A 27,408-nucleotide genomic window follows, 5' to 3' on the forward strand; every position below is an offset into this window, starting at 1 on the left:
CTGTGGCTTAACATACAAAGGGCGGTTTGTACAAAATTGAATCTTTTGAGATCCCACAACTATTAGAAATTCTAAATACTTTCCCTATAGTTTATGTTCTACTGCCAATGCATCTCAGAAGATAAGATGCATCATACCTGAACCTTAAAGATCATCATATGCGACATAATTTGTGGATGGCTGTTCAGTTTTCGGTGGTTATGACAGTCCAAAGAAATCACCATGTCCTAAATGAAAGTTGATTGTCTTGCTATCAATAATAATTTACACAAAAGCTATTAGAGAAAGAAATCAGGACATGTGAAAATTATGGCATTTATGGCTGATGCTCTTATCCAGAGTGACTTACAATCTGATCATTTTACACAGCTAGGCGAAGTTAGTGTTAGGAGTCTTACTGGTGTAGTGTAGGGTGCTTACTCAGGTGGGGAATTGAATCCCATTCTACAGCATAGAAGGCAGAGGTGTTACCCACTACACTATACCAACCACATAATTAAAACTTGTCCACTCACAAAACGTGGCAACATTACCTTCTGACTGGCCTATAAAAATTAATTACTATATATCTGTGGGTTGGCTGAATAATGACCATAAGCTGCTGATGTGCTGTGGTTTCAGGTGGGATTTCCTCTCAGAATTCTCTTCTAGCAGTAGACCCCTCCATAAAATTAAAAGAACGTACAAACCCAGGCGATTCGTGTGAATGGCATATTCAGCATTCAAAGTGGCGAATTTATGCAAAACTGTGTTCAGATTTGTTTCACAATTTCAGACCCAATTAAAGCTCAAGAACATTTACATGTTTCTGCTGCTAATTCAAGTTTAGAAGTTTTCCAGTTCAGCCAGTATAACTAATAAAAGTGAACTGCTGGTGACTGCAAAATAAAGTCTCTTAAAAAAAAAAAAAACATGAGACCATTAAAATCCTCAGAAATGTGCAATTTGTCCTCACTTAGAGAGTCTGTGTTAATTATAATATAAAACAAGCAACCTCAGTTAACAAGCAATATTGGTGCTTCATCAGTAGGATTTTCAGACAGTGAAATCTGTGAGGAACCTTAAAATCTGCCAATTTTATTGGTCAATCTATATATTGTTCGAGCACTGATACCTAACTGTATCTGTTGGTAGAGGCAGGGCCAGATCACAGCATAAATAGGATGCTTAAGTAAACAAGTCTAGAATGAGCCCAGAGAGGCTGCTAATTTGTCAGCGAAGGGGGTGTCAAAGCATGAGAGGACGCTGACTGAGAACTAATTGATTGCCAGCCGAGGAGGCACAGCATATACTGGAAGATTATGCTCGAGTGTCTTAGTTTTTCACTTTCGCATGGCTTCAGCTGCGGGAAAACTGCTTACGCTTCTTCATAGCTGCAGGAACCAATGAGCCTGCACGTGGCTTGATAATATCTGAGACCTCCACAGTTATGTTTAACTATTATAATTGATAACTGTGAATAGCTGAGGTCGAGATGCATTATTTAGACCGGAGATCTCTCACATGAAACTGAGGCCAATGCGTGTCAGCTCTATCCGGCCCTTATTAAAATAAATGGAAGCAATTCAGCTCCCATGACAGGCACTACATGAGTGATGCATCTCAATATGTGGGGCACGAGAGAGGCTCGGGCCACATAAAGTGAGGACTGGTGCATCACATCTGAGAGGAAAGATCTGATTTTCCCTGGTTTAAGTTGATATAAACATCCCCTGACGGAGGTTAAAGTTAACTGCATCTTGATTAGTTGAGGTGGTTCATATATCGTATACATGATCAACATTAATATGTATATAGAACGTGCAGAGCTGGCAGCATATTTATGAAGTGGCCATAAATGTCTTGGCAGTTGGCGCTGGATACTGCAGAAGCGGAATGTGCTTTGCATTTCTTTAATCTATGTTTTCCCTCATTCAAAACTGAACACATGGAGCAGACAACCATCATTTACGCCATTTACAACAGACCCCAGTGACGATGCAACTTGACACCGGAACAAAGATCCGAGATTGTATGCAAAGGATGTCTTGCTGCTCACACTACCAAATGCCATCACTAATGGCTCTTAATTAGTGCATCACAGTCTATGCACAAAACATGCATTATCTAGATGAAACCCTTGTGGGGAAAAGGGGGTTTAATCTGGAGAGCAGCAGATGATTTTATCAAGCTGCAGATCTGGCAGGGCTCTTTTGAAAGGGATGAGCGACAGGGCCTCCATGGAGCGGGATGAGAAGATACAGCTGAGCAGACAGTTCGCCAAAGCCACAGGCTTTTACTATATACATACATATATCCAGTTACATCCAAAAGTGTGGGTGCCAGCACTCAAATGACATGTTTGGTTGATTTTCTAAGTGAAAATAAGTACACATCCTCTACAGAGAACACACTTATTTGCATTTTAATTACTATTATTATATGTATGTATGAATACATCACTGCTGTCAGAACCTTGCACCTCCATTTTTGTCGTGTTTCAGTTTTTGACATAATTTGAAAAAGCCTGTTGGTCTTTACATTGTGTGTAAATTTCATGATGAATGGACCAAAAGAAATAACCCAAAATGACTTGGGGAAAAAGTTTGGTTATTTATAGAAGCTATTAAATATATAAAGAGTAAATATAAGAAATATAAGTTATTACGAATATAAGAAGCTATTATTTTTCTGAACTTCATTCTTAATGAGCTTGTGCGCCCGCTCAGAGAAAAAAGACAAAACCTACAACAATAAAGCAAAATTTGTGCATCTTTCATACAGAAAAAAAACAAGGTAGTGCATAGAAAGCATCGATTCTACACTGACACGTTTCACTCTGACCAACGTAAACATGCAGTGGCAGTAACTCTTCTTGAGGCAGTTTTAAACGAGTTACAGGGGCCATCAGAAAATTCTCAGAATGGAGACGTTTTATTGCGGTTAAAATCTCCAGCCAGCATGTAGCCACGTGGAGACCATACTTTTTTCTATCAATATATTAAAGATCCTTGAGGCTTCCTTTATTGGTGGATGAACTGTAATATTTTCCTAGTGAGTGTACAAGCACATCCAGAGTGCAATCTGATCAGTATGATCTAATTTGTCTAAATTGTTTAAAGTAATAATAATAAAATGTAACCAACATGTGAAGGACATTTACCTGTTCCTGTGTTTTCATCTTATAGAATGTACTTTGTGACAGAAACAAAAACTATTTTCAACTTTGTTAGATTCTTTACATTGGTTCTAGAGGCATTTGATGGTTTTCTAATAGCTGCCTCTGTTGGTTCACTGGAAGAGAAATGAAAACTGTTCTTAAGTGCAAAATAAAGTAACAAGCAATAAACAAGAGTCCATGCAATACTGTGAATTTTATCATAGGTAAGGGATGTTTAAAACACTGCAACTCTAACTCACTGCTTACTGCTCTTAAAAACACCAGCAACAGAAAAAATAATGAGGTTTTCAGTATATAATTTATTATAAGTTTAATTATTAATAATCCCAATAAACAATTCTCTTACCCACAAATGTTCTATGTTTACAGAATGCTATTGTTGCCAAGCAACCGTGGACAAAAGAGAGGACAAGGAATTTAATTCGCCCATCCTTGTACAATGAAGAGAAACAAGAATTCAGACACTTTTGTTTTTACTATGTAAGAGTTCCCGTGCATATATCCTCTTCATTCGCATACATAATGACTTTTGACTTTGTACATATAAATGTGAATAAAAAGTATGTATTCATCAGCATGAACAAAGATTTCCTATCTGTTTAAACGAACTAAACTGACAGGAAATAGAGTGTTTAGACATTCTATTAAAATATGCACATAAACACATATTAACGCTGTTTGTTGTATATTTAGTATAGCTATATTGCTGGCGACCTGTCCAGGGTGTTCCCTGCCTTCCGCCCAATGACCGCTGGGATAGGCTTCAGCACTCCATGTGACCAGGAGGATAAGCGGCTTAGATAATGTGTGTGTGAGTGTGTGTGTGTGTGTGTATGTATGTATGTGTGTATAGCTTGTTGTATATTTTGTACCTTTTGTACATAACTGCTTCACCGGGCGTATAGTTTCGTTTGGGTTATTTTTGTTTGGTTGAGGGCAGCTTGTATTTCTCTTGGAGTTAGAGTGGGATTTGTTTGTTGTTTTGGTCTAGGCCAGTGTTTCTCAAACTGTGGTACGCTTGCACGACGTTCGTATGCCAGATGACCTCGGAAAATTTGCTACATGCACTGAAAAAGGAATTAATGAATAACTGAAATTCTTGAAGTTGAATTGTGTAATTTCCATAATCTGTTTCAGAATTTTCATAATTTCGTTTTAATAAAATTAGTTGGTGTTTTGTGTTTTAAAAAATACTGTGTGGTCTATGCAGACACCGTACTTTATTACGTCTATAACTCGCGCTCACTGTTTTCCAATCTCAAGCTTTCCGAGATGTTGTCAGTAGCTAGGTTTCTCACAGTTGCCAGAAACAGTGGGTAAAAAAGAATACATTGAATAAATAAACTATTATGTCATGGCTGAAGATCAGGAGCAATGAGCCCAACCCTGGTAAATCAAACACAACCGTTGAGCATGAGGAGGATAATTCATCGGCCACCCTTTGCAACACTCAATGCTAATTTAGACACAGACGGCACTGTTAGTGTCAGCAAGTGTCGAAAAATGACTACAAGACGGTACGACACAAGTTATCTAAGTTTGGGATTTACTTATAGTAGGGACAGAGGAAGAACCAAGACCACTAAGCGTTGTGTGCTGTGAGATTCTCAGCAACGAGAGCATGAAACCAGCACATTTAAGACGACATTTGAGCACTAAACATGAACACTTGAAGGATACACCTGTAGAATTTTTTCAAAGGAAACTTAAGGATCTGAAGCAGTGCAAATTCACAATAAGGAAATACTGCCACCCCAGTTTCCAAAGCCCAAGAAGCATCCTACTATGCAAGCTTGCGGATTGCAAAAGCGGGTAAGCCCCACACAATTGGTAAATAACTTTGTTAACCACTGGCAAAAGAGATGGCACCTATTCTGTGCGGGGAAAACGCTGCTAAACAGCTCAACCTGTGCCCCTTTCAAATGATCACCGCATATATATATGCCTATTGTGTACAAGTGTGTGGCACGTGTGTTTTAATGATTTTTTTCAGCAGACAAAGCACACATTTAACAACACAGCATTCATTTACAGCCTGACCACAGTCTAGGCCATAATAAAACCCTAAAATCTTTTTTTTATGCTTATGTATAGACATTGTATGTGTACATCTGAAATGGATTTGCACTGAATATATTAAACAACAGATTCAGAAACATCTTACTAAACACCCTAAAAAGAGTTTTTGCTCACAAAATTACCATCGCAACAATAACGCTAATTTCCATTAAATATGGGATGCCTAGTGTTGTGTTAGCGTCAAACTAGTAGTGCCCCAAACTTGTTTTCCCACATTTGGTTAATTACTACATAAGGCAGATATAACCAAAACATAAACGTTTGAAGTGTGTAAGACATTAAGTAGCATTCTTTACTTTTTATTTTGCAGTTTTACATCAAATCATTTACTAAATATAATGAGTGACACTGAATATTGATGGAGGAGCTGTTTGGCATGTTAGCTATACTTATGTCTTTTTAGCTTGCCTTATTTTAGCCTAGCTGGTAATAAACTAAGCTGTCAGTCCATCAGTTTAATCAAAAACCAGGTTCTTACGTCATCTGTCAGCATACTCTGTGGTCCATGTGAGCAATATAACAGTTGATTCACAGCACAATGGTTTTTGCTAACTTGGTGCATTAATACAGTATTCAGTTACTGTGCGGCGATCATGGGTGTGCCTATACAGAATATTTTACAACGGCTTCAAATGTGTCTCAACCAATCAAATATTAGGACTGGAACAATCCGTTTTAGAAATGTCACTTTTACTCAATCTGTTTTAGAAATATCATTTTTAACTTGTAAAGAATCATGTTCGTGCACTAAAAATCACAGCCTGGTTGGGGGTCTGACAGAGAAACATGCAAAACTCTAAGACAGTGGTTACCAACCCTGGTCCTGAAGATCCTGAAGATTGTGGAGCTTAGTTTCAACCATAGTCTGCCACATCTGCTAATACCCTTCAATTTCTTGATTGGCTGAATCAAATGAATCAGTGATTGGTTGACGGGAACGCAGGGTGGAACTAAACTGAGCAGTAAAGTGACCACTGCTCTAAGGTCTCATACGCAGACATATCCCAAACAATTGTGGCTGAGCATTGGTGTCCATTCAACGAAAACTCAATGAGAAGAGTTCTCTATGCTGTGAGTCATGGGCTGCCTCCATCAGATTACTGAATGAAACAACAGAGATAAGAGGCTGTCTATGGACATTAGGAGCCTACATGTTTACAACAGAATAAACCCTCATAAAGGCCTCAGCTCAGAGACGACTTGGCTCTAAGATGTGTGAACCGTTTCCAATCTAAAATCTGTAGTGTTGAGCTGGGTCTTGATAAACACATTGTGATTGCTTGTATACTGTCCTGCATTCCCTTTTAATCAGAGCTGACTTATTCTGAGAGGATTACATGTTACACAGTTATTCCTAAATTGATTTCGCATCTGAATACAATCATCCCGTCGAGTTTTATATAGGTCAGTTTTATGAAGCCTAATATGAGCGAGCGAGAGGGAGATGGAGAGGGATGAGCAAGAGCTTCAAGCGAATCTCAGCAGATTTTTAAATAGATAAAATAGATAATAAGCAATAGATCTGTAGGCCTGTAACACCTTTCTAAAGATATCAATGCAACCTGTACATCAGAGAACATGTATGAATTATAAATGGTCATTTTAAACATAAAATAATCATTGTTTTTCTGATTTTGTATGAATATGTATAAATCAAAATAAAAATATTAAATGAATTAAACAAATAAATATTAAATATTAGGTATTATTATCTAGCATCGTGATAAGAGGTTTAGAAAATGTGTGCATGTGTATACCCATCATAATCTTAATAATTACTATTACAATTTTATGATTTACTGTTTATTTCATACAGTCATTATTTCCATCCCATCTTCACACTTATAGTCATACTTTGTTGTTTACAGAATTTTATTCAGATTTTTAGTTTCTTTTGTCTTTTTTACCCCAAAACACTTTACACTGCATTTTCTATATACAGGAAATGCAGAATACAGTGCTGCATGATTGCAAAATAAAACTCAAAATATAAATATAAAACTTCTGGTTTTGATTCTGTTTTTCTAGAAATTCTGTTTTTTTTTCCTAGAAATGTGTTGCGCAGCTAAAGGCAAATGGTGGTCACACCAGATTTTAACAGGAGAATTCTGTTTCACGATCCACCTTTTTTTTGTGGGGTTTCAGTAAAATCTTTTCAGTAAAAAGTGTTGCTTTAATATTTTTGTTCAGTTTATTTCTACACTCATACTAATAAAGGTATGAAACTGTTACTGGGGCAGTACCCCTCTTGTCACTGGGGTGGGACCCTCAAGGGTACATCTCAGTACCTTTAGTCGGGGAACATAATTGTACCATAATCCACTGAAATGATATTTTCTAAGTTGTATTGACTCCACACACCCCGTCTCCTCTCCCGGCTTTTTATTTTATTGTTCTGTTTTAAAACATCAAGTTATGAACAGATATAAATAATTTTCCATGAGCAAAAACTTATTTAAGGTACAGAATTGGACCTTAAACCACTGTTGTACCTTTGAGAGAACATTTACATTGTTTGTACCTTTATGAACGACAAATGTACCTGCACAGAGCCTTTATTTCTAACAGCGTACTAGTGTTGTCTGATGGCAAGTTTCAATACTTTTAAGTAAGAATAAAAGGTTTTAATATGCATTGGTGCTCAATATGGGGGGGGCACTTTTTGAAATTATGAAACATAAATTTGGGGAGTCTCAGGATGATTGTCTCAAAGCTAAAAGCCTATATTCTTGCCTATAAACACATTTTTGTTGTCGAGATTTTCATTAAATGTCCCACACCAGTGATACTGCAGTGTCACTGTAAGCTAAAACAGAGTAGTTGTGTGAGTGAAGATACACTGCGCACATACTGAGGGGTAAAACAGTCTCTGTCTCCATGCAGCAGCAAAACAAAACCACATAAATAAACAAATAACCAAATATTTTTTCTGAGGGAGTTGAGGGGTCACGAACCCATATACTCCTTTTTTTGGGGTTATAGCTCCAAGTTTGAGAACTGTGCAGCATTACTGTCTACTATTTCAATGTTTTCTTTCTGGCTGCTACTCTAAGGAGCATTATGAGGTGTTATTAAGTTCATCGAATGTTTTTTTACGTGTATTGAATGCAGCAGAATCCAGAAATGAAGCTGCTCTGTCTTTATAACTAAACTGTTCATAATACTTATTTACTATATTATAATTATTGATTAACTTTGCCATTACATTAATGTATAGCTCTTTCTTTTTCCATCTTTAAATGTTTTTTCTAAAATATTTGTCACAGCGTTAAGACTAAGACTAAGAACTTATTTTAGTATATTTTAGTGACAAATAATGGAACAAAACATGACACTGCAAACTGATATACCGAATATGTATCAGACAATATATGATCATTTTTGTGTTGTTAATAACACATTTATATTTATGTTATCAGCTATTAGATATATGACAATATAATAACTCTCACAGCAGTTGTACTTTTTCACCTAGTTAAAGTGCTTGAATCGCTGTATAATTGCTTTAGGCTCCTAAAGTCAGTCCCACTCGTCAGACCAAATTGGCACCCCCCTGCTAATATGCAATAGAAAGCTTAATAAAGTGAGACGTCTGATCTAGAATGAGTTATGGTTTATGATATAAGGATGGGATTAAAAAAAACACAGCATGTCAGTCAAAGACTAGCAGTGATAATACACAAGGCCAAATTGAAAAAGCTTCCAAAGTTATTTGGGAGTGCGCTGGCAGGTGGTAAGCCAAACGTACAACAACACAGCCTTCAAAATCAAACAGCAGCTTTCTATATGATGAAACTTGAGAGGTTTTCCTACTCAAAATAGAGAATTTTTGAAGAGAAAGAGAAAAAAGATAACATTGTTTCTCCTTTTAGTCGGTGCGCTGAGCAATCTTCAGTCAGATTCAGTTTAAAATACACCGGGAGACACACACGTTGCTACAACACTACCCAATTAAAGCATGAAAAGTCTCTCAATTTATTTTGGATACGGTGCTCCGTAATCCCCAAAGAAGTATCTGTTTTATTATAATTGGTTCCAAAGCACCCATTCGAAACATCACTGTAGTGGCATCTCTATTTTGAAGACAGCTGCAAAGTAAGATAAGTGGAAAATATTACCGGTGTAGCACGAGTGTGATTTATAGAGTGGTTAAAATTTAAATATTTAGACTGTCGAGGCTACCTTACGCCTCTCAAAGTTCTTCAAAGGCGAACGGCATGATTTGAGACAATCTGAAGAGTCAATAAGGCCTACATGTCCAATTAGGGCTGGCAGGAATAAAAAGAAGTGAACGCAAACCAAGCTTTCATCACACAAAGCACAAATCGCTATGATGGCCATGTGTTGAAGCACAAACTTTATGATCTAGAAGGTACAGTTCTAGCTTTCCCCAGATTAAGATTAACTCTACTATCTACTATAAGTGACTGACACAATCATGAAGGATTCTATTAAAGAAACTTAGGGTAATATAATGATGACTTTATGTCCAGTTAACCAGCCATACAGCTAGCCATTTGTTTGTCACACCAACCTGCTGTACAGTTCTGCAACAACGTGATAAAGTGTTTACACGGGAGACAGTTATTACAAATGTAAAGATCATAGAAATGTATTTATTTCCTTTGGTTCCTGGTTTTCTTTTCTGAATAACCTGCTATTCCCAAGTAATCACCAGCCAGCCAGAGGTAAATCCCGCGTCTTTAATCGGATGTTATTCCATTCAATTACAATAATAATGAGGGCAGCTTTTGTGTTATTACACAGAAAACTTTGACATAGCAACAGTTCTAAGCAAAACTCATATATAAAACCAGGTGGATGCGAGATGGGAAAATCTCAAAGTGGACGCATATGGACCTGTTGGCTGTTCTTGTGATTTCAGTGGGCTATACAGGTGGGTCATAATACTGAGTTCATGGAGAAATTTCATTGTAAATCATGTATTTCTTGAAATAGGCTGAGAGTTTCAGAATGAGCAAAGAGCATTTCACTGTGAAAATGTCACTTTGTGATGATTTTGAGATCTTTTATGTCTTTCACAGATTTACCGATTGATGATGATGCATTCAAAAGATAAGATGAACATGAAACAGACAGAAAACATACATTTTGTAAACCTCTTCTTACCTAATAATAATTTAGGTACAGTCATGGATGCTGACTTGGGTTATACATTGTGAGGGAAGCATTTCATTTTAGGCGAGGGCTGTGGACATGTTAGCCAGAATCGCGGGTGAATATGTTGAAATGACTAATAATTCATTTCTGGTTACTAAATACACTTTTGTAATTATTATGTTATTGATTGTATTAAAAGTCAGATAGTGATGGCATCGCTCTGCACCATCCCTAACTTTGTTTTCACTGGTCAGTAGGCTGTGCACTTTATTCTAATAAATAGCATCATTTTACTTCTGCTGCAATTTTGTCATGCTCCTATTCTCCATCTTGACTACAAAAGGGACATAAACGTTATTTGAACTTTGAGCTCCATAACAGTGATAATCATGCCATAAGCATGTCATGACAAATGTCATGTCATCATGAGTTATGATGATATTTTGTTCAGTAATATCACAGTGTGATGTTACCATTAACAATAATTGTCATAATAGATGCCATAATTAGTGGCCGAAACATGAGTGCGTCTTACCTTTATGTATATTAGTATTTAGTATTTTATTCAGTATTTTGTTGCATATCTCTTCTTTGGGATGGAAGCTTGAAGGCTTATAGTCATGGAGTGCATGAGTCTGCTGACCTTCAGTCAGTCTTATTGGATTTTCTCTTATTGGCCAGTCAAGTTTGTTGGAAAGGGGCTTTCCAGAAGCAACACAGGAGAAACCTCTGGTTTGAACATGATGTGTGCATTTGGGTTAGTGTCTCAACACTTTGCTGGAAGTAAAAAGGGTGGTTAGGTGAAGGTTTTCTAGTTTGCTACTGTTCAGTCAAACCTCAAGCTATAATACAGATGAAATTATGTATTTTTGAATATGGAAAAGCACAATTTTTATATTACATTAACAAATTTAATAATTCTAAAGCAACAAATGATAACAACAGGGCTCCCAAGACTACTTTTGAGCACTGTATGCTTTGACAACTGCTCCCTAACACACAACGTGAATTCATTCATCCTTTGTTGGACAGGAAATTGTTCTGAAAAAACTTGCAATGCGACAGGAGAGGATCACTGAATCTGGAGACCAGCACTACAGCATAACTTTAAGACTGCATACTCTGTCCAACTTTGCCTACTGTGAGAAGGCAATAAATAAGGAATAGAGTCTGCCCTTGAATATCCTCTCTCTCTTTCTGAGTGATGTTCTGTTGATACCTCCAGGCTCACTCAGAATGAAGATGCCATTTGAAAAGGACCAAGCATGTAGAACAGCGCGACCTAAATTACAGGCTGGGTGTAAAGACATGATAAACTGAAGGCTCAGCTTTATCTGCTTTCTTTTATCTATGACGAAAGACATCAAGAGGTGCTTCTTCCATCTGCTTCGCTTTATTTAAGGTATTTGAAGTGTTCTTTTTCTTTCTTACAAAACTTTGTCTCAAGACTTTTCTGCTTCTTCAAATGAAATCAAACAGCTCATCACTCAGATTTCAGGGACGAGGGGAAATAATTATGTCTGTGAGCTAAAACCAGGTTTGGCTTTGAAGCTGAGCTTTTGCAAGAGAGAGTTACATTGCGCCAGAGTGGGTCAGGACCCTCTTTATTACACTAAAATGTCACAGGTGGACTGGCATTTAGGTTAATAAAGAGGATTATTGCTTGCATGGAAATAATAGGGCATCCTGTCATTAGAACACGGCCTTTGACCCTCTCTGAACTAGGCAATGCTTATACTGCGCTGGCTTATTAGGGAAGGAATACATTTCAGTATTTGAATAAGTTAACCTTTTCACCAACTTCTAAGACACCAGGTGTGATTATACAGGATAACAGGCTACCGGTGTGAAAAGAAACCCAAGAGAAGGTCAGTTAGCCAGGCACCTAAGCATTCTCAGAGAGAGCTGTATTTAACAGTTCTTTCACCCATTTCTTCTTAACCTTTTAAGGTTAACGCAAAAACAAGTGACAATTTTTGCCTTTTTATCCACTCTTTTCTTTCAAAAATAAGAATTTCTGAATGCTGTTAGTGCATTTATGTGATATGTAAAGAATGTGATCTAAGAAAGGCAAGAGTCTGGATTTTTGTGATCCTGAGATGTGTCACAAACTACCATTTTGAATAAATGTGTATATAATATGAATATTGCATCAGTCATGCTTTACAGGGACACTGAGGTACAAATAAAACAATATTAAACTCTTACTGATCTGAATTCTGAATAAGCTCATGTGCTTGCTCAGGAAACAAAAAACATAGTGCATCCATCAAGAAAGAAATACTTTGGCATATTTAATACGGTGATAAGAAACACAGTAGCACACAAAAAGCTCTGTTTCTGTGTGCTGACATTGATGATGAGGATCCCAACAAGGCACCGCATGAGCATGTGGTGTAACAAGGTTAAGGGGAACACGACGTCCATTATTCACATAAACAATCTGAAAGGCTGACTCAAATAACAAAACACTTTTCCACTAAGCCTCAATCTATTTCAGATAAGCTTGAGTCCAGAAAAGTCAGCAGTGTTTCTTGATGCTATGACTTCCATTGTGCATAGTACAGTCGTAAACTGCAATTGCTAATGCAGCAATGGCTGGTGTTTACTGACAACAGTCATTAAAGTATTCATGAGCCCATGTGTTGATAACCATCACAGAAGCATGCAGTGCCATCTGATAAAGGAATATGCCACTTTTGTACCCATGCATGACTGCATCACCTGTTTAGGATATTTTTTGAACATTTGGTAATATATCCTGTAATTCAGTAACTCTCATTCAGAGCAGTGGTGTAGGCTGAAATTAATTAGGTAGCAAAAGTGGGTAGGCCAACTTGGTAGATACAATTCCCAAACATGTTAATATCCTTTATCATTACATAAGGCTATCGACTATTCCTGACTGCACTACAGTCCTCACCCTAAGTATTCCAACAATTCTACCTTATGGTAAAACAAAATAACAGCAATCAACCAGAAAGTTGAATTTACAGATACGCAAGACCTTACATTACAAAGCATGTGTTCGCTCACTACAGACACATTTGCCCTATGAAGACGATATATTTAAGTAAAAATTACTTAGCAGAGAATGTACAAAGATGAGAAAAAAACATATTGCCACATTGAGTACAAAAATGTTTATAGTCCATTTTTGTCTTACCTGTCATGATTCAGTGCAATGAAGTAACGTTAGACGTTTGTTTTGACATTTTTTAAACAGCCCATTTGAGCTTTTGTAATAAATGAACATTTTAAGTATCAAATTGTCAGTGTTTTGGCAACTGTTTAAATTTGTTTTTGCCTTTAGATGGGTAGAAAATAACATAGTATACTGGACAAAATCTCTCTTTTTAATAGTCCCTGGTTACATCTTTTAACCGCAACTGGAGTTTAAATTCAAACACTGGCATGCTGATAACAAACTGAAGGCTCGAGGCAATGGCAGATAGCAGTGGCTATTAAGCAATGATTAGAGGGCTGAGAAAAGAAGTCAGAGCTTGGTGGAGAGCTTATTGATGTGATTGGTCATAATGCAGTAACAACTCTGGGAGAAAACAAAGCAAATTTCATTATCTTCCAAAGTTCTGCCTCATAAACATTCTTTCCTCATTTGATTAGTTAGGCCTATGATCAATCTGGGTAGGCACAGGCCCACGCAGGCCTACCTGTGGCTACTCCCCTGACTCAGAGTAATGCAGAAGGTATAGCGTGTTGAGATTTACCTTCCGGATGTCGGAGGCCAGTTGCAGTAGAGAGGGTGATGCTGTGGTCTGTGGTCCTCGTTCTCTTACTGGACTGTGAAGGCTGACATAGGCCACTGCCCTGCTCTCCAGAACTACTCTGTTCTCCTGGAAGCACATCGAACCACATCAGCAAAAGAATGAGATATCCTATTTGAAATAGATAATGAACATGTTGCTCAGGGTTCACTATCAGCTGTATCACCATCATCATCATCGTCATCATCATCACCCTCATTGTAAATTAGCATAAAACGTGGACGTTACTCAGCATCGATCACCAATACTAAAAGTACTTTCAGAATGAAGAAGAACCACTACCTGCCAGAACAATCACATTAAACATGACGCACTGCCACTGTCTTCCATCTGTCTGATTTAATTTTGCACGCTTTGCTGGTTATGTTCGAGAGCAATATTTTTCCCCTGTCATCTAGTGTTCTGTGGCTTGAAGTCTCGAGGACAGCCTGTACCATTTTCTTTCTCTTCTGCTTTGGTTATCAAGGCAAGAAAAACATAACAAATGGGTAAACACACTTGACCTCCTATTATACCCAATACTGGCTCACAGAGGTGCAAGCAATCCACTAATTTGGTAATTGAGAAGCGTTAGGTGATTTTCCTGTCTGCTATTCATGCATGTGTATTGCAGAGGCAGTCTGTAAGCTAAGAGGGCAACTTCCTTTCTGATCCTAGGATGAGGGCACTCAAGCACCTAAGAGAGGGACGTTTAACCCTATCTTACAAAGCATCTCATCAACAATAAATTGAGAAACTATGGCTTTGTCCCCTTTAACTTGTTAAAATCAAATCAGCATTGAATCAGCATATGGATTTGGTGCTTTTTGGTGCTTTTGGTGTGCCACTGTGTTTTCTATCACTGTAAATAAGCATGATGCTGTCTTCATAGTTCAATGCACTACACCATTTTCTGAGCATGTGTCCATAAATTCAGAGGGGAATTCCTGTTATTAATTTTAAATATTAATTCCTGCTAATGTTATTAGTTTGTTGCATTATCTAGAGACTGATAATATAACACTATTTATTTTTTTTACTAATAATGTAATGTATAAATAGGAATTTATTACATTCTCAATAATTACATGAAGTCTTCAGTATGTAAAAAGGGTTTTAGAGAAGATTAAGGTTTCTGCAAAAGGTTTCTCTCTGGAGAGCATCACTGGCCCTGGTTAATTGGATGTGGTGCTGTGGAATATGAAGAAAAAATAATCATAATGTAGCATTTGAGAGAATTTGTTTTGAGATTAAGTGTCTATTCCATCAAACCAAAAAAAAAAACTAAATATCATGATACATACATTACTGTGCAGAAGTCGACCACATCTATTTAATTTCTATTGCAAAAGACTATTATGTACAAATTATTCATTATTCAGTAGAAAACCAATAAATTGATCAGAAAACTACTCAGAAGCCTCGACAACTACATACAGCACTTTTTTATTACAGCTCCATTATTTTTCCACACCTCCAAAGTTCAGTATTAGAAGTTGGTTGCGTTTTCTGCTTCTTACGATCCAAGCAATCCTAAACACATTCAATGATGTCCAGGTCTGGACACTGGGGTGGTTAGTACATTGTTCTAAGAACACCAGCAGCTTCTTTGCTTGATTAGCGAATGTTCTTTTTTTGTCTATTTCCTTCTTTCAGTAAAGGCCTCTTGACAGGTACACATTCCTTCAGAACCATAGCACTGAGTTGTCTTCTCACAGTCTAAGGATGGACAGAAACACCTGTGGATTTTTTTTCAGATCTGAAGCAAGAGTGGAGCTTGATTTTCTCCTGTCTATCAAAGATCACAACTAAGTACTGATGATGACAGTTTGGTGGTCTACCAGGTCATTTTCACTGTATCTTTTAATAATTTTTTGAATGCAAGTTCTGGAAACTTCTGTTAAATCTTATACTTTATACTTTCATTAGAAATATCTCCTCAAAAACGGATACTAATTTAAATATTTGGAAATGAACCCTCTAATAAGTCATGGGCCAGCTAGCAGGCCCAAAGAATAATTACACACTTCTATAACCTTGTTAGTTTGCACTGAAGTCCCTGTAGCGAATGAATAACAAATCTTTGTTTGTAATAAGCCTTGATTGTTAAGGGGTTAAATAAATGAAGGGTGGTCTCTGACTTTTGCACAGCACTGTATGAATATGTCTTTAAATATGGTAATGTTACATTATTGCCATATCCCCCACCACTAGGTTAAACATTACCTCCCCCCATTCATAGGAGCCGATGCTGCCGAGTGCTGATCCCCCCCATGAACAGAAGATGGTGGTGCGGTCGGGCTGCCAGCCCGCGCGGGTTTGAGCTGTCAAGGAGGCGATGATTTGAGTCATGACCGCAGCGCCGCCACTCCAGTCTGCCATAGCGCCCTCGTACCAGCTGCTGTGACGGCTGCCAACCAGCACATATCGATCTGCATGGTGAAGGCCAGACCAAGAGTACGCAGTCAGAACCGAGTACACACAGAAACCCACACAAAACCCACACATATACACATACGCACACAAAGAGCTGAGCCAAATAAAAGAGAGAACTTCTCGAAAGCCTAGCTGCAAGCTGTGATTTTCGGCAGCTGTGGTGAACATTACACTGGATTGCCTTTGAGTGACAGCCGAGAGGCAGAAACAGACTAATAAATCTGATAGGTGTTTGAACAAACGCAGGGGGTGAGACATATTTTAACCCGCACATGCTGAGGCATGGCGGATGAGCCTTCAAGCTTTCAGAGAAGTTATTAGAATCCTGGCAAATCAATATATAAGAACAAGAACAACAAGCTAAATTAAAAGCAAACATTTGCAGCAAAGTCACCGGACAAGGAGACTAACTTTAGAACCATATTTCATAATGGGGTGGGCACTTATGACATCGTAAAAAGGGTCCGGTAAATCTTGTAAGCAATTTCATACAAGCTTTTAACTTACGGAGGAGGAGAAAGATTAAAGACCCCCATTGCATCAGGGAAAATGATTAAATCATTCAGAGAGGGCAAATGCTGGTCAGTAATTAAATGGCTATTTTCAGCAGCCAAGTGGACATTTTCAACAGCATGTGGACATTGTTTTAAGAGCAGTTTGTCATGGCGCAGAAAAAAAGACCTGCCTCAGCACCTGGATGCCTTTTCTCTCTCTCTCTCTCTCTCTCTCTCTCGCTCTCTCTCTCGCTCTCTCTCTCTCTCTCTCTCTCTCTCTCTCTCTCTCTGCCTGAGCCTCTGAGAAACTGTATAGGACTCTTCGATGTGTACCTTTGACATATTAAGCTGTCCAATGCATGCAGACAAAACAATGGCGTAACATATTACAGTGCCATATATGCGCGTCTGCCAGCATTTTGTAGGCTTATGTAGATCACAGAGGGCTCTTCTTAAATGTTAATATTTTACATTAAAATTTGTTAATGCTGCATCAAATTAAATGTACACTTTAGCTCCCATTCACATTTAAGCCTTTAGCAGTCTATGAACAAATTCATACCTGGATTAATCTTCCCTTTCAGGTACCCAATGACATTATGTACTTTTGCATAGGATGTTTGAGATCCAATGGTCAGCTTTATAGTCTTTAGTCCTGAGACAATTAGTTAAAGCTCCACTATATATGATTTTTGGTTAAAACTGAAAGAAGTAGCATTAGTGAATAAACAAAAAATACATAAATCGGTGTGCGTGCGCTGCTGTTAGTCACTTTGTAAAGCCTGAAATAATATTTTAAAAAGTCAGAGACATCAAGTCAGATTTCACAGTTTTTGACTACGTTACTATGTATGTCACACACCACACACACAGTCTCATATCCAGGTCTCAAACGCAAAATCAACATTGTACTGAAGAAGAAGACAATAGTAGACAGTTCACTTATAACCTTGGAAGACACATCCTTCAATATGTTTTGACTCAGTTCTCTTTGAATACTCTTTCAACATGCTTACAATCATCAGACTCATCCTCTCTGCAAAAAGATCTAAAGCAAAACTGGCATTACGAAATGTTCTTTCACATGTGCACAATTACACATTTCCAAATCCCCAAAACTCATGATTTCAAGCTAGTTGAAATAATAAAGGTGCCAAAAGCACTGATGACATAGAAGACCCACTTTGCTAAAGAACTTTTCAATGGCTACTTTTTTAAAGGAATTTTGTGAAATGTGTTTTGAATCAACAGGTTTTCTGTCCTTTAAATAAGGACAAGGAAAAGTAGTGAAATTACGGTTTGTGATAAGCCTATATAATTTAGAAGCAACAGGTGGAAATGAGGTTAAGCTTATTACTAAAAACCTAATTTTAAGCCTTATGTGGTGTTCAAGTCTGGGTGACCAATTTTCATCTTTGAACATATAAAATAACACATTTTCAACGTCTTCACACTGTTCACCCCCTACACATTTATATTACACATGTGGTGTTGGGGTGAACCCATGGAGAAAAAATGTGTGGAGGTGCTGTGTCCCTTCACTCTGTTCTCCTCCTACATGACCTGCTGTTAGTGTGTGTGTCTGTGTGTGCATGTGTTTGTATATATATGTGCATGTGTGTGAGGGTGGACAACATGGACAGGCTGCTGACTGGCTACAGCTGGAAAAGGAGAACCCTACGCTGACCACATGTGATATTTTAAACATCTGGTATTTTTACATAAAACAAAACAATAATGTTGTGGGTCCACCAGACCACTGAGTAACAAAAACATCAACCCCACACAAGGGTTAAGAGTGTATGAGACAATATAGTATTGGCACATTGACAATTTGCAAAACTGTCCCACCTCACTTGGTTATTGTTGTTCCATCTACCAAACTTTCAGTTTAGGCTATCTGGTAGCATCCATTATACTAGAGAAGTATATTTGAAACATTCTTCAAAAATAAACTAGTTTTTAGTGCAGACATATATGCATAAGAAATGCCAAAACATGCATATTGGCTAGTTTAAAGTGAAAAAATAAAAAATGGATTCTGGAAACCATGTTCACTTTAATCAAACCAGTCACTTGATATCAAACTGGTTTTCATGTACAACCCCAAATCAGAAAAAGTCAATATTAAAATTAAAGTTAAATGAAAAAAGTGATTTGAAAATTATTTTGACGTGTATTACATTGAAAACGATACAAGAAGCACATTGTTTGATGTTTTACTTAATGAATTCTATTGTTTTTTGTGAAAATAAACACTTCTTTTGATTTTGATTCTTGCAACATATTTCAAAAAAAAGTGGGGCCAGTAAAGCATTTACCACTTTGTAAAGTTGCACCAAGTGATGAAGTGTTTTAGCTGTAATTTTGTTCCTTCTTCCTGCAAACGAGTTTTAAGGTGGGCAATAGTTTGCATTTTAAAATGCACCACACATTCTCTATTGGGGCTAGGTTGGGACTGCAGGCATGCCAGTCGAGCACCCACACCTTCGTCTTCCACAGCCATGCCTTTGTAATGTGTGCAGTATGTGGTTTTGCATTGTCTTGTTGAAATATGCATTGGCGTCCCTGGAAAAGATGATGTCTTGAAGGCAGCATTCGTTGCTCCAAAATTTCTATGTACTTTTCGGCATTAATGGTCCCATCCCAAAAGTGTGGGTTATCTTTGCCAAAAGCGCTGACACAGACCCTGGCTTTTGGATTGTTGATGGTAACAGTCTGGATGGTCCTTTTTGTCTTTTGTTTCGGAAAGTGTCCATTTCTTCCAAAAAAGACCTAAAGTACTGATTCATCTGATCACAATACATGTTTTCACTGTGTGATGGTCCATCCCAAATGCCTCTGAGCCAGAGAAGTGGATGGTGCCTCTGGACATGGTTAACATAAAGTTTTATCTGGCATTTGTGGATTTAACTATGTATTATAGTGCTTGACAAAGCTTTACCAAAGTAATCCTGAGCTCACGTGGTTATATCGCTTATAGATGAATGACAATTCTTGATGCAGTGCTGTCTGAGGGATTGGGCAGCACATTCAGCTTAGGCTTGTGCTCTTGAGCTATATGCACTGAAATTCCTCCTTTAATTATGTTATGCACAGAGGGTGAAATATCCAAATTCCTTTCTTTGAGGAACATCGTTTTTAAACATTTCAATAATTTTCTCACACATTTGTTGGAAAACTGGCGATCCTCGAACCATCTATACTTGGAGAATAGGCCTTTCCTGGATGCTGCTTTTGTACCAAATCATGATTACAATCACCTGGTGACATCACCTGTTTTGAATCACATAATCATTTAATCATTTTACCTCATTACTAGTCCTGCATTGTCCCATCCCAACTTTTAATGGAATGTGTTGCAGGTCTGAATGGCAGGAATGGATGTACATTTACCAAAGAAATGAAGCTGACCAGACGAAACATGAACTATCTCGTGTCCACATTGTCTGCAATGAAACACAAGTCAGAGTAAATTTTGGAAATCAATGCTTTCTTTTTTTTTATTTACATTTTCCATACTTTCCCAACTTTTTCTAATTAGGGGTAGTACAATAAGGAGGAGGTTTTAAGCACGGAAGTCAACCCTTCAGATGAACTACTGCTAAAGCTAACACTGGAGCTATTCAGTGCTAAGGAGAACTCATCATATTTAACATAAAGTCTTTCATGAAAAAGATGAAACAATACAAATAACATCACGTGTACAAGTGCATTCGTGTTTATCTTTACACAGAATGTGTGCACTGTACAGTCCTGTTTAATCTGACTGATTTATCAAGTGAAGTTAAGAGAAGCTGATTAGTTAAGCTAAATGATCTTAACATTTTTCTGTTATGGTATCATTGGATACAGTCATTTTCAACCCAGATAAAATTTAGCTCACCTTAGAGCCAGTATACGTCAGCCTGTTGATAGTTTTAACATTGAGCTGTGAGTTTGGTCTTCCACACAGAATAATCCAAAAAAATTTTCAGCTCCAGCTCTGTTTTTTTAGGATAGGATGTCTCAGGCATTATACGTTCCTCAGCACCTCTGCAGCCTTTCTCAGACTAATAATTTTGTCTAATTTACGGCCACTACCGTTCTCACTGCAAGTATGTTCTAAGGAGTTTTTTTCCTTCACTTGGCGGAGGAAGGAACATTTAGAGACAATTGTGATTGGCTGAGAGGCGTGTCAATCACATTTTTGCAAACAGTTAATTGGCACACGAACATGGAACAATAGTGGAACGGCTGGGAAGACTGACTCTCTGGCTTAGATTAACAATAACGAGCAGTGTGTGTGGGGAGAGACATAGAGAGAGAGATAACCTGTTCCAATAACATTTGATCTGTCAGAGCTGAAGCACATGGGTAAAGCCACAGGAGGCTTTTATACCTGGTGGAGGTCATTTATTTTGAAAACTCACCTCATTGATTGCCAGCCCCATCCCCAGTAACACTCGAACGATCGCACTTCTGTTCTGAGCACATACAATCCACAGCAGCTCTCACAAAGCATCTCTTAAAGTTGATGTGAAAGCAAATAAAACCCCCTCTACCTGTCCCTCACGCACTGCAGCACGGGCTAAGCCAGCAAATACATCAGGGAAATGAAGAGGAGCTATAAGATACTGAGATTATTGTTGCTCCTCTCTCAGGACCCTGCCAATTATACACAGAAGAGCACAGGGGTGAACATTCATCTAGCTCATATCTCAATAGATGAAAGCAGGCCTGTCATAATAAATTGATTCAACTTAATTACCTGGTTAAAAAATGGATTTAAATATACCCTCTTAATGAATCAGCAGTGTTTAGTTGGCAATTTCACTGATGCATATTTTAAATATTTTAAATTGTGATTGGGAGCAGATGCATCTGATTATGGTGACCAAAGAGAACTCAGTCAAAACTTGGTGAAGGATGTGTCTTCCCTGGATGTAATGAAATTATCATCTGTTGTTATCTTCATCAGTGTGATGTTGATCTTGATTTTGAGACCTAAAGACCGAGCCAGACTTTCTTTTTGAGTCTGTGTGTGTGATGCTAACATATGAAGACGTATGACGTGGTCCAAAAAGCTCCTGCGAAATCCGACCCGACGCCTCTGACTTTTTCGTTACTATTTCAGGCTTTACTGGGTGACTCACAGCAGTGCAAGGACATGATATTTTGTCATTGCTCAGTTTAGTTCACTGTTGGCCTTTTTTTGACTTTGATGAATTTGACTCAATTGACCATCAAAATAATTAGCAGATTACTCAGTGCAATTTGGGGATTTGGAGACCTCTCTGGTGGAAATGTGTAATTGCACATAACATGTGGAAGAACATTTCGGGGTTTAGACCCCTTCCCCAAGCGGATGAATCTGATGACTGCCTGAAAGTTGAAAGAGTATTCGAGGAGAAATCCATCAAAACTCAGCAAACGACATGTCTTCCAATGAAGATTATCATTAAAGATATGATTATCTATCATATCTTTATCAGTACAATGTTGATTTTGCATTTGAGACCTAAACATCAAGCTCAACCTTCTTTTTCAGCCTGTGACAATAACATGTAAAGAAATATGGCATGGTCCAAAAACTCCCATTAAATCCTACCTGACACCTCTGACTTATAGTTTCAAGCTTGACTCGCAGTAGTGCATGCATGCCATATTTTACAATGTTTTTTTTTCTACTGACCCTGTGATGCTTTTTATTTCAATTTTAGCAAAAAAAAACAAACAAACTTGCATAGTGCAGCTTGTAAGGGGCAATCCTATATGGGAGTTACGGGCTCATGCTGATATGTGGTACTTTTTATGTACCTATCTTTAATGTTGATTGCATAAATATTTATAAAATATTCAAACTGGCACTAAATCCACCTGGATTAGCATTACAGAGAAATATATAACTAATTTCTGATGCCTACTAATGCAGTAAAATGAATAAAATGCTGATATTTTAGCAAAGTAACCAAGCATTACCTTAAACAATCAAGTATCATTTCAAATGTCATTTTGAAATATCAATCAAATCTAAGAATCTGTCTGATGCTGATTTTTTGATATAACTCTGATATCATTACACATCCCTACTAATATCCTCTATAGTCACAGCTGTAGATGAAAGTAAACAGTTCTGTGTGAGATTACTGAGAGGAGGGGGTGGATTGAGGGGGGTTGGCAGGTAAGACATGGGCTGTCTCTGGTTTTAGGTTGAAGGCGGAATTGAAAATTCCTTTTCATGAGATCCCCTGGATCGCAAGCAGATGTGCTGGCCTTGGGGTGCAGCGTGTAGACGCTGACTTTTTTATTAGCTGCGTCCTAGGTGAATATCAGAGGGAAATAAAGATGAAGTTGGCAGAGAGGGTGCGCACCGTGTGGCACACACTGATGCTACTGATGACACCAGCAGAGCAACGTGGGCCTACTTCACCGACAGAGGGTTCCTATACCCTCTAGGTATCATTTCATTAGGACCAGCAGCTTTCCTCACAAAGCCTCCAAACCTTATTTATCACTTCCATCAACACTACAAGACGAATGCAGCTCTATGACGCTACCATCAAAAAAAATTAGAAAAATGTTATAAATGAACTTATTTGCAGTGTTTTTGCAATAATTTAACTTGTAAATAGACTATTTTATTTTAAGGCAAACAATATAACATTGTATTTGTATGTAGTTGTGGTGATAATTAAAAAATAAGACAACAAACAAATGTCATTTACATATGTGCAGTATTTTTATTGTCTTATTATCTTGTTGCTAATCCTTGTTGTTCTTTTCTTTTCTATATCTACATATCTGCCTATATTCATTTTAGTTTTTATCTATTGTGAATGTGAAGCCTTTGAAAAGTAATGCTGAAGCAGCCATTATGGTTATAGCCTACTTGATGTCTCGCTCATCCTGTCCTAAAAGCACAACACTGTTCATTGGGTACTGCATCTCGGTCTCCCCTTCTGTAATAATTTTCATTTTTTGGATCCCAAATGAATCTAAGCTCTGTGTAAAATTAGGCAGCATTAAAACAGAAGAAAATAATTTGAGCTCTGTAAATCACAATCACAGCAGGCTAGCAATGGCAAAAGCAGCTGTTTAAACAGCTGTTAGCACTAGCTGGCTAGTTAATGCTGCTGGTTATAGAAATGTTAGCTTTGAGAAATTCACGTTTGCTGTCACGGCTCAGGAAACTGACAAAATGAAAAACTACCAACACTGAATCAGCCGGAGGGGTCTACTTTTCAAGCATCTTTGGTTTTCTGAACTATTCCTGAGCTCTTTCATTACAAAAGCATGACAGTTTTTCAGTGCAGTGCCCTTTGAGGGATTAAAGGTCACCAGCATTTATTATTGGATTTTGGCCTTGTCCTTTACGCACACAGATTTCTCCAGATTTTCTGAATCTTCTAATCATGTTATGAACTGTAGAGGTCAAAATTCTAAATTCTTTGCAACTGTGCATTGAAAAACTTAAACTGTTGGACTGTTTGCTCATGCAGTTTTTCACGAAGTAGCAGCTGAGCCTTTTGTGAATGAAAGTAAAATATTGCATATTAATTCTTTGTGTTTTTTTAATGAAATACCTGTAAAAGCAGTTTGCAAATCACTGCTTTCTGTTTTTAATTTACATTTCATCTACTGTCACAATGTTTATGGAATTGAATTACCGCTGTTTTGACTGGCTGTTTCATGAAACTTGTGTCCCAAAGTTGAGACAACTGCAGTTGTTGCAGGTGAGTTTCAAATGAGCTGCAGGATGCTTTAAAATAATTTTTTAATGCAGTTAAAATGCAATTTAATTTCATGTAGGTTTCAAGCAAGTGAAGTCGCATAAAAGTTCCACCTTGTAGATTTCTGCCATATGTAAGGTATTTGTTAACATGAAAACAAACAGAAAAAGTGAGATGTGCAGACTCAGTGATAACCAAAGGTAAATGCAATTCCTTATATGACTATGTAATTAATCATGCTATTTTATAATTCCATTTTAAGAGAATGAGTATTTGTAATAGGAGACACAATTATTAATTTATATAAAACATCAAGAAAAGCTGATGTGACATGGTTTCACAAAGCAACAGCATGATGTGAATGATTACTGGTTATTGGAAAGGATTACATGTAGTTGTCGAGCGTCACATCGCAGAAATTATTGTGAATATTTTTACTTTTCAGAATTACTGCTCCCTTTAACTTTTTCTTTTTCTCCTTCAAACGTAAGAAAGTAGTGTAAAATAAACCTCCCTATCTTCATTTTTTTCTTATAAAAAAAAAGTAAAAAAAAACATCTAAGAACACGGTACAGAAATGGAAATGCAACAATCTCCCAGCACTGGGTGAACCTCCATTGTTTAATGACTTGGGCCAGCAAATGAAAGCCATTAGTCTGTAAATCAGAGGTCAGTCGGTTGCCTGGTTGTGTTCTGGTTCCCGCATGGTTTATTAGCAGGAATGGAGGGAAACAGTGAGCGTGACACCCACTGCGGCCCGAACTACCTGCTCTCTGCAATCGATACCATTATAATTAAAGGGGTTTCGATAAAGCTATTCCATGCAGCTTCTCCGCTCGAGTGCAGTAATTGCACAGGCAATTTATTATACTTATGGCATTCATCTGGGAGGCTTGGGGAGTTGAGCCGATGTGGCAGGGAGCAGACATTCGCAGAAAATACCAATTCGTTTGGGCCTTTCTCCCTTCGATTGCTTTTCTCTACGGTGAATAAGTGTGAGATGAAACCTGGCTGGCTGATGCACAGTGGCACGAAACCAGAAAAGAAGAAGAAGGGGTAAAAAAAAGAAAAAAAAATCCTTCACAGTAATGAATGAACTCAAACATATTCACATTTGACTGCATAGGGGACTGCAGCAGACGCTGACAATGGCATGAACAATACATTGGCAGGCTTTTAAACAATGTCGTTACGGTGTGAAAGTGATGCGTCTCTTGAGAGCAGCTCTGATAGGCCTGCACGCTCTGAAGCTGTCTCCATGGCAGGGAGGGGACTGGGTATGATTAGAGCACATGGGAGCAATATAGTGGGCCTTAATTGAAAGGGAATTAAAAGAGAAGGCACAGACAGATGGAAACAAATGATTTGAAACCTCTGGAGTGGTCAGTGCTTGGCCCAATCAATAGAGCACAGATTACTAGCTTCTCAGTGTTTGATCCAGCTAATGGAACACGGGTATAGACGCTGGTTCTGGACTGCGGCAGGTCATGGTTGGTAAGCTGCAGAGCTGAGCTAGGAGGCCGGGGAGTGTTACAGGCACCAGGGACGGTGCCCCGTCTGAGCGCGATCGATGCTGCTCATGTCACTGGCCCAGGTATTTCGCTCACATTGATTGTTAGACACTTGGCTGGTAACAGGTGATGTCATGTACCAGCCACTGTTGCAGTCAGTAGTTCTGAGTCACTCATGTCTGCACTTAGGCAGACGGACATACACGTTCACGCATTATTTTCCTTAAACTATGTGTTCCACAGGCTTTGCACCCGTATTTGCACCCTAAGCCCCCCTCAAAATCATTCAAACCCCCTCCCTTCTTTAGCACCCCCTGAAAATGTTCATTGGCCATTTCATATAAGTGATGTAAATGTAATTAAGCCATAGTGAAACAGAAATATAGATAACCTGTGGTCATCTTTACAGCTGCAAACATACAGTGCATTACTTGTGGCATACAAACTAAAACTCTATCTATATGTATCATTAAACAAAACTAATCTGTTAAAGCACTGCTGGATTAACTCCTTTTCATTACTGCAAAGCAAATCATTTCCCTCATGAAAGTGTGACCACTTTGGGTGTCACTAAAATGCAGCACATTTTGTTTTAAAGAGCAAAAGTGCATGCAGTGACTGTAACCCCTCAACCCCTGGTATTGTTATCACAACAGAGATAGGCCTAGCATCCCCTTTTAGCACCTTCCAGAAAGCAATAATTCAGCCAAAAATAATTTACACACAGTTCCTCACAACCCAAATGTAGTCAATTAGCCTAGACACATTTGTTTCTTTACTTTTTGAGTTTTGCAGTGCAGCTTCAGAGCTATTGTAGCCAAGTAATGGAAGCAAATAGTCAATAAACAGCATTGCGCAATCTGCATGCCAAAATCATCACATGCTCACCTCAAACCGTATTCAACATTCTAAGACATCTCAAACAGAGTTACTGTGGTTTCTGCCACTAAACGACGCATTGTTATGTATAAAAATGAACAAAGGTACCAACAAAATTCAGACTCAAGCCACACAACTTGCACAAATTTGATGACTTAGACTTAAAGGGCCCAAATCCTGTATTTCCCATTTTTATTTTTTTCCTCTGATTATGATGTCGTGTGACTTTATGTACCAAAAAAAGTCATAATT

The 27,408-nt window shown here is 38.0% G+C and overlaps 1 protein-coding gene across 1 annotated transcript in view; it reads right to left on the reverse strand.

Moving 5' to 3' along the window:
• Window positions 1-27,408, reverse strand: part of LOC118819423 (inactive N-acetylated-alpha-linked acidic dipeptidase-like protein 2) — a 321,925-nt gene that overhangs the window by 83,460 nt on the left and 211,057 nt on the right. The window contains exons 7-9 of the mRNA XM_036587209.1: window positions 17,617-17,709; window positions 16,351-16,556; window positions 14,089-14,214 (exon numbers count right to left, since the gene is read on the reverse strand). Of these exons, the coding sequence (XP_036443102.1) occupies window positions 14,089-14,214; window positions 16,351-16,556; window positions 17,617-17,709 (425 nt within the window). The remainder of the gene's footprint in view (window positions 1-14,088; window positions 14,215-16,350; window positions 16,557-17,616; window positions 17,710-27,408) is intronic.

Source organism: Colossoma macropomum, unplaced genomic scaffold, assembly GCF_904425465.1.
Source record: "Colossoma macropomum unplaced genomic scaffold, Colossoma_macropomum, whole genome shotgun sequence".
Taxonomy (NCBI): Eukaryota; Metazoa; Chordata; class Actinopteri; order Characiformes; family Serrasalmidae; genus Colossoma; species Colossoma macropomum.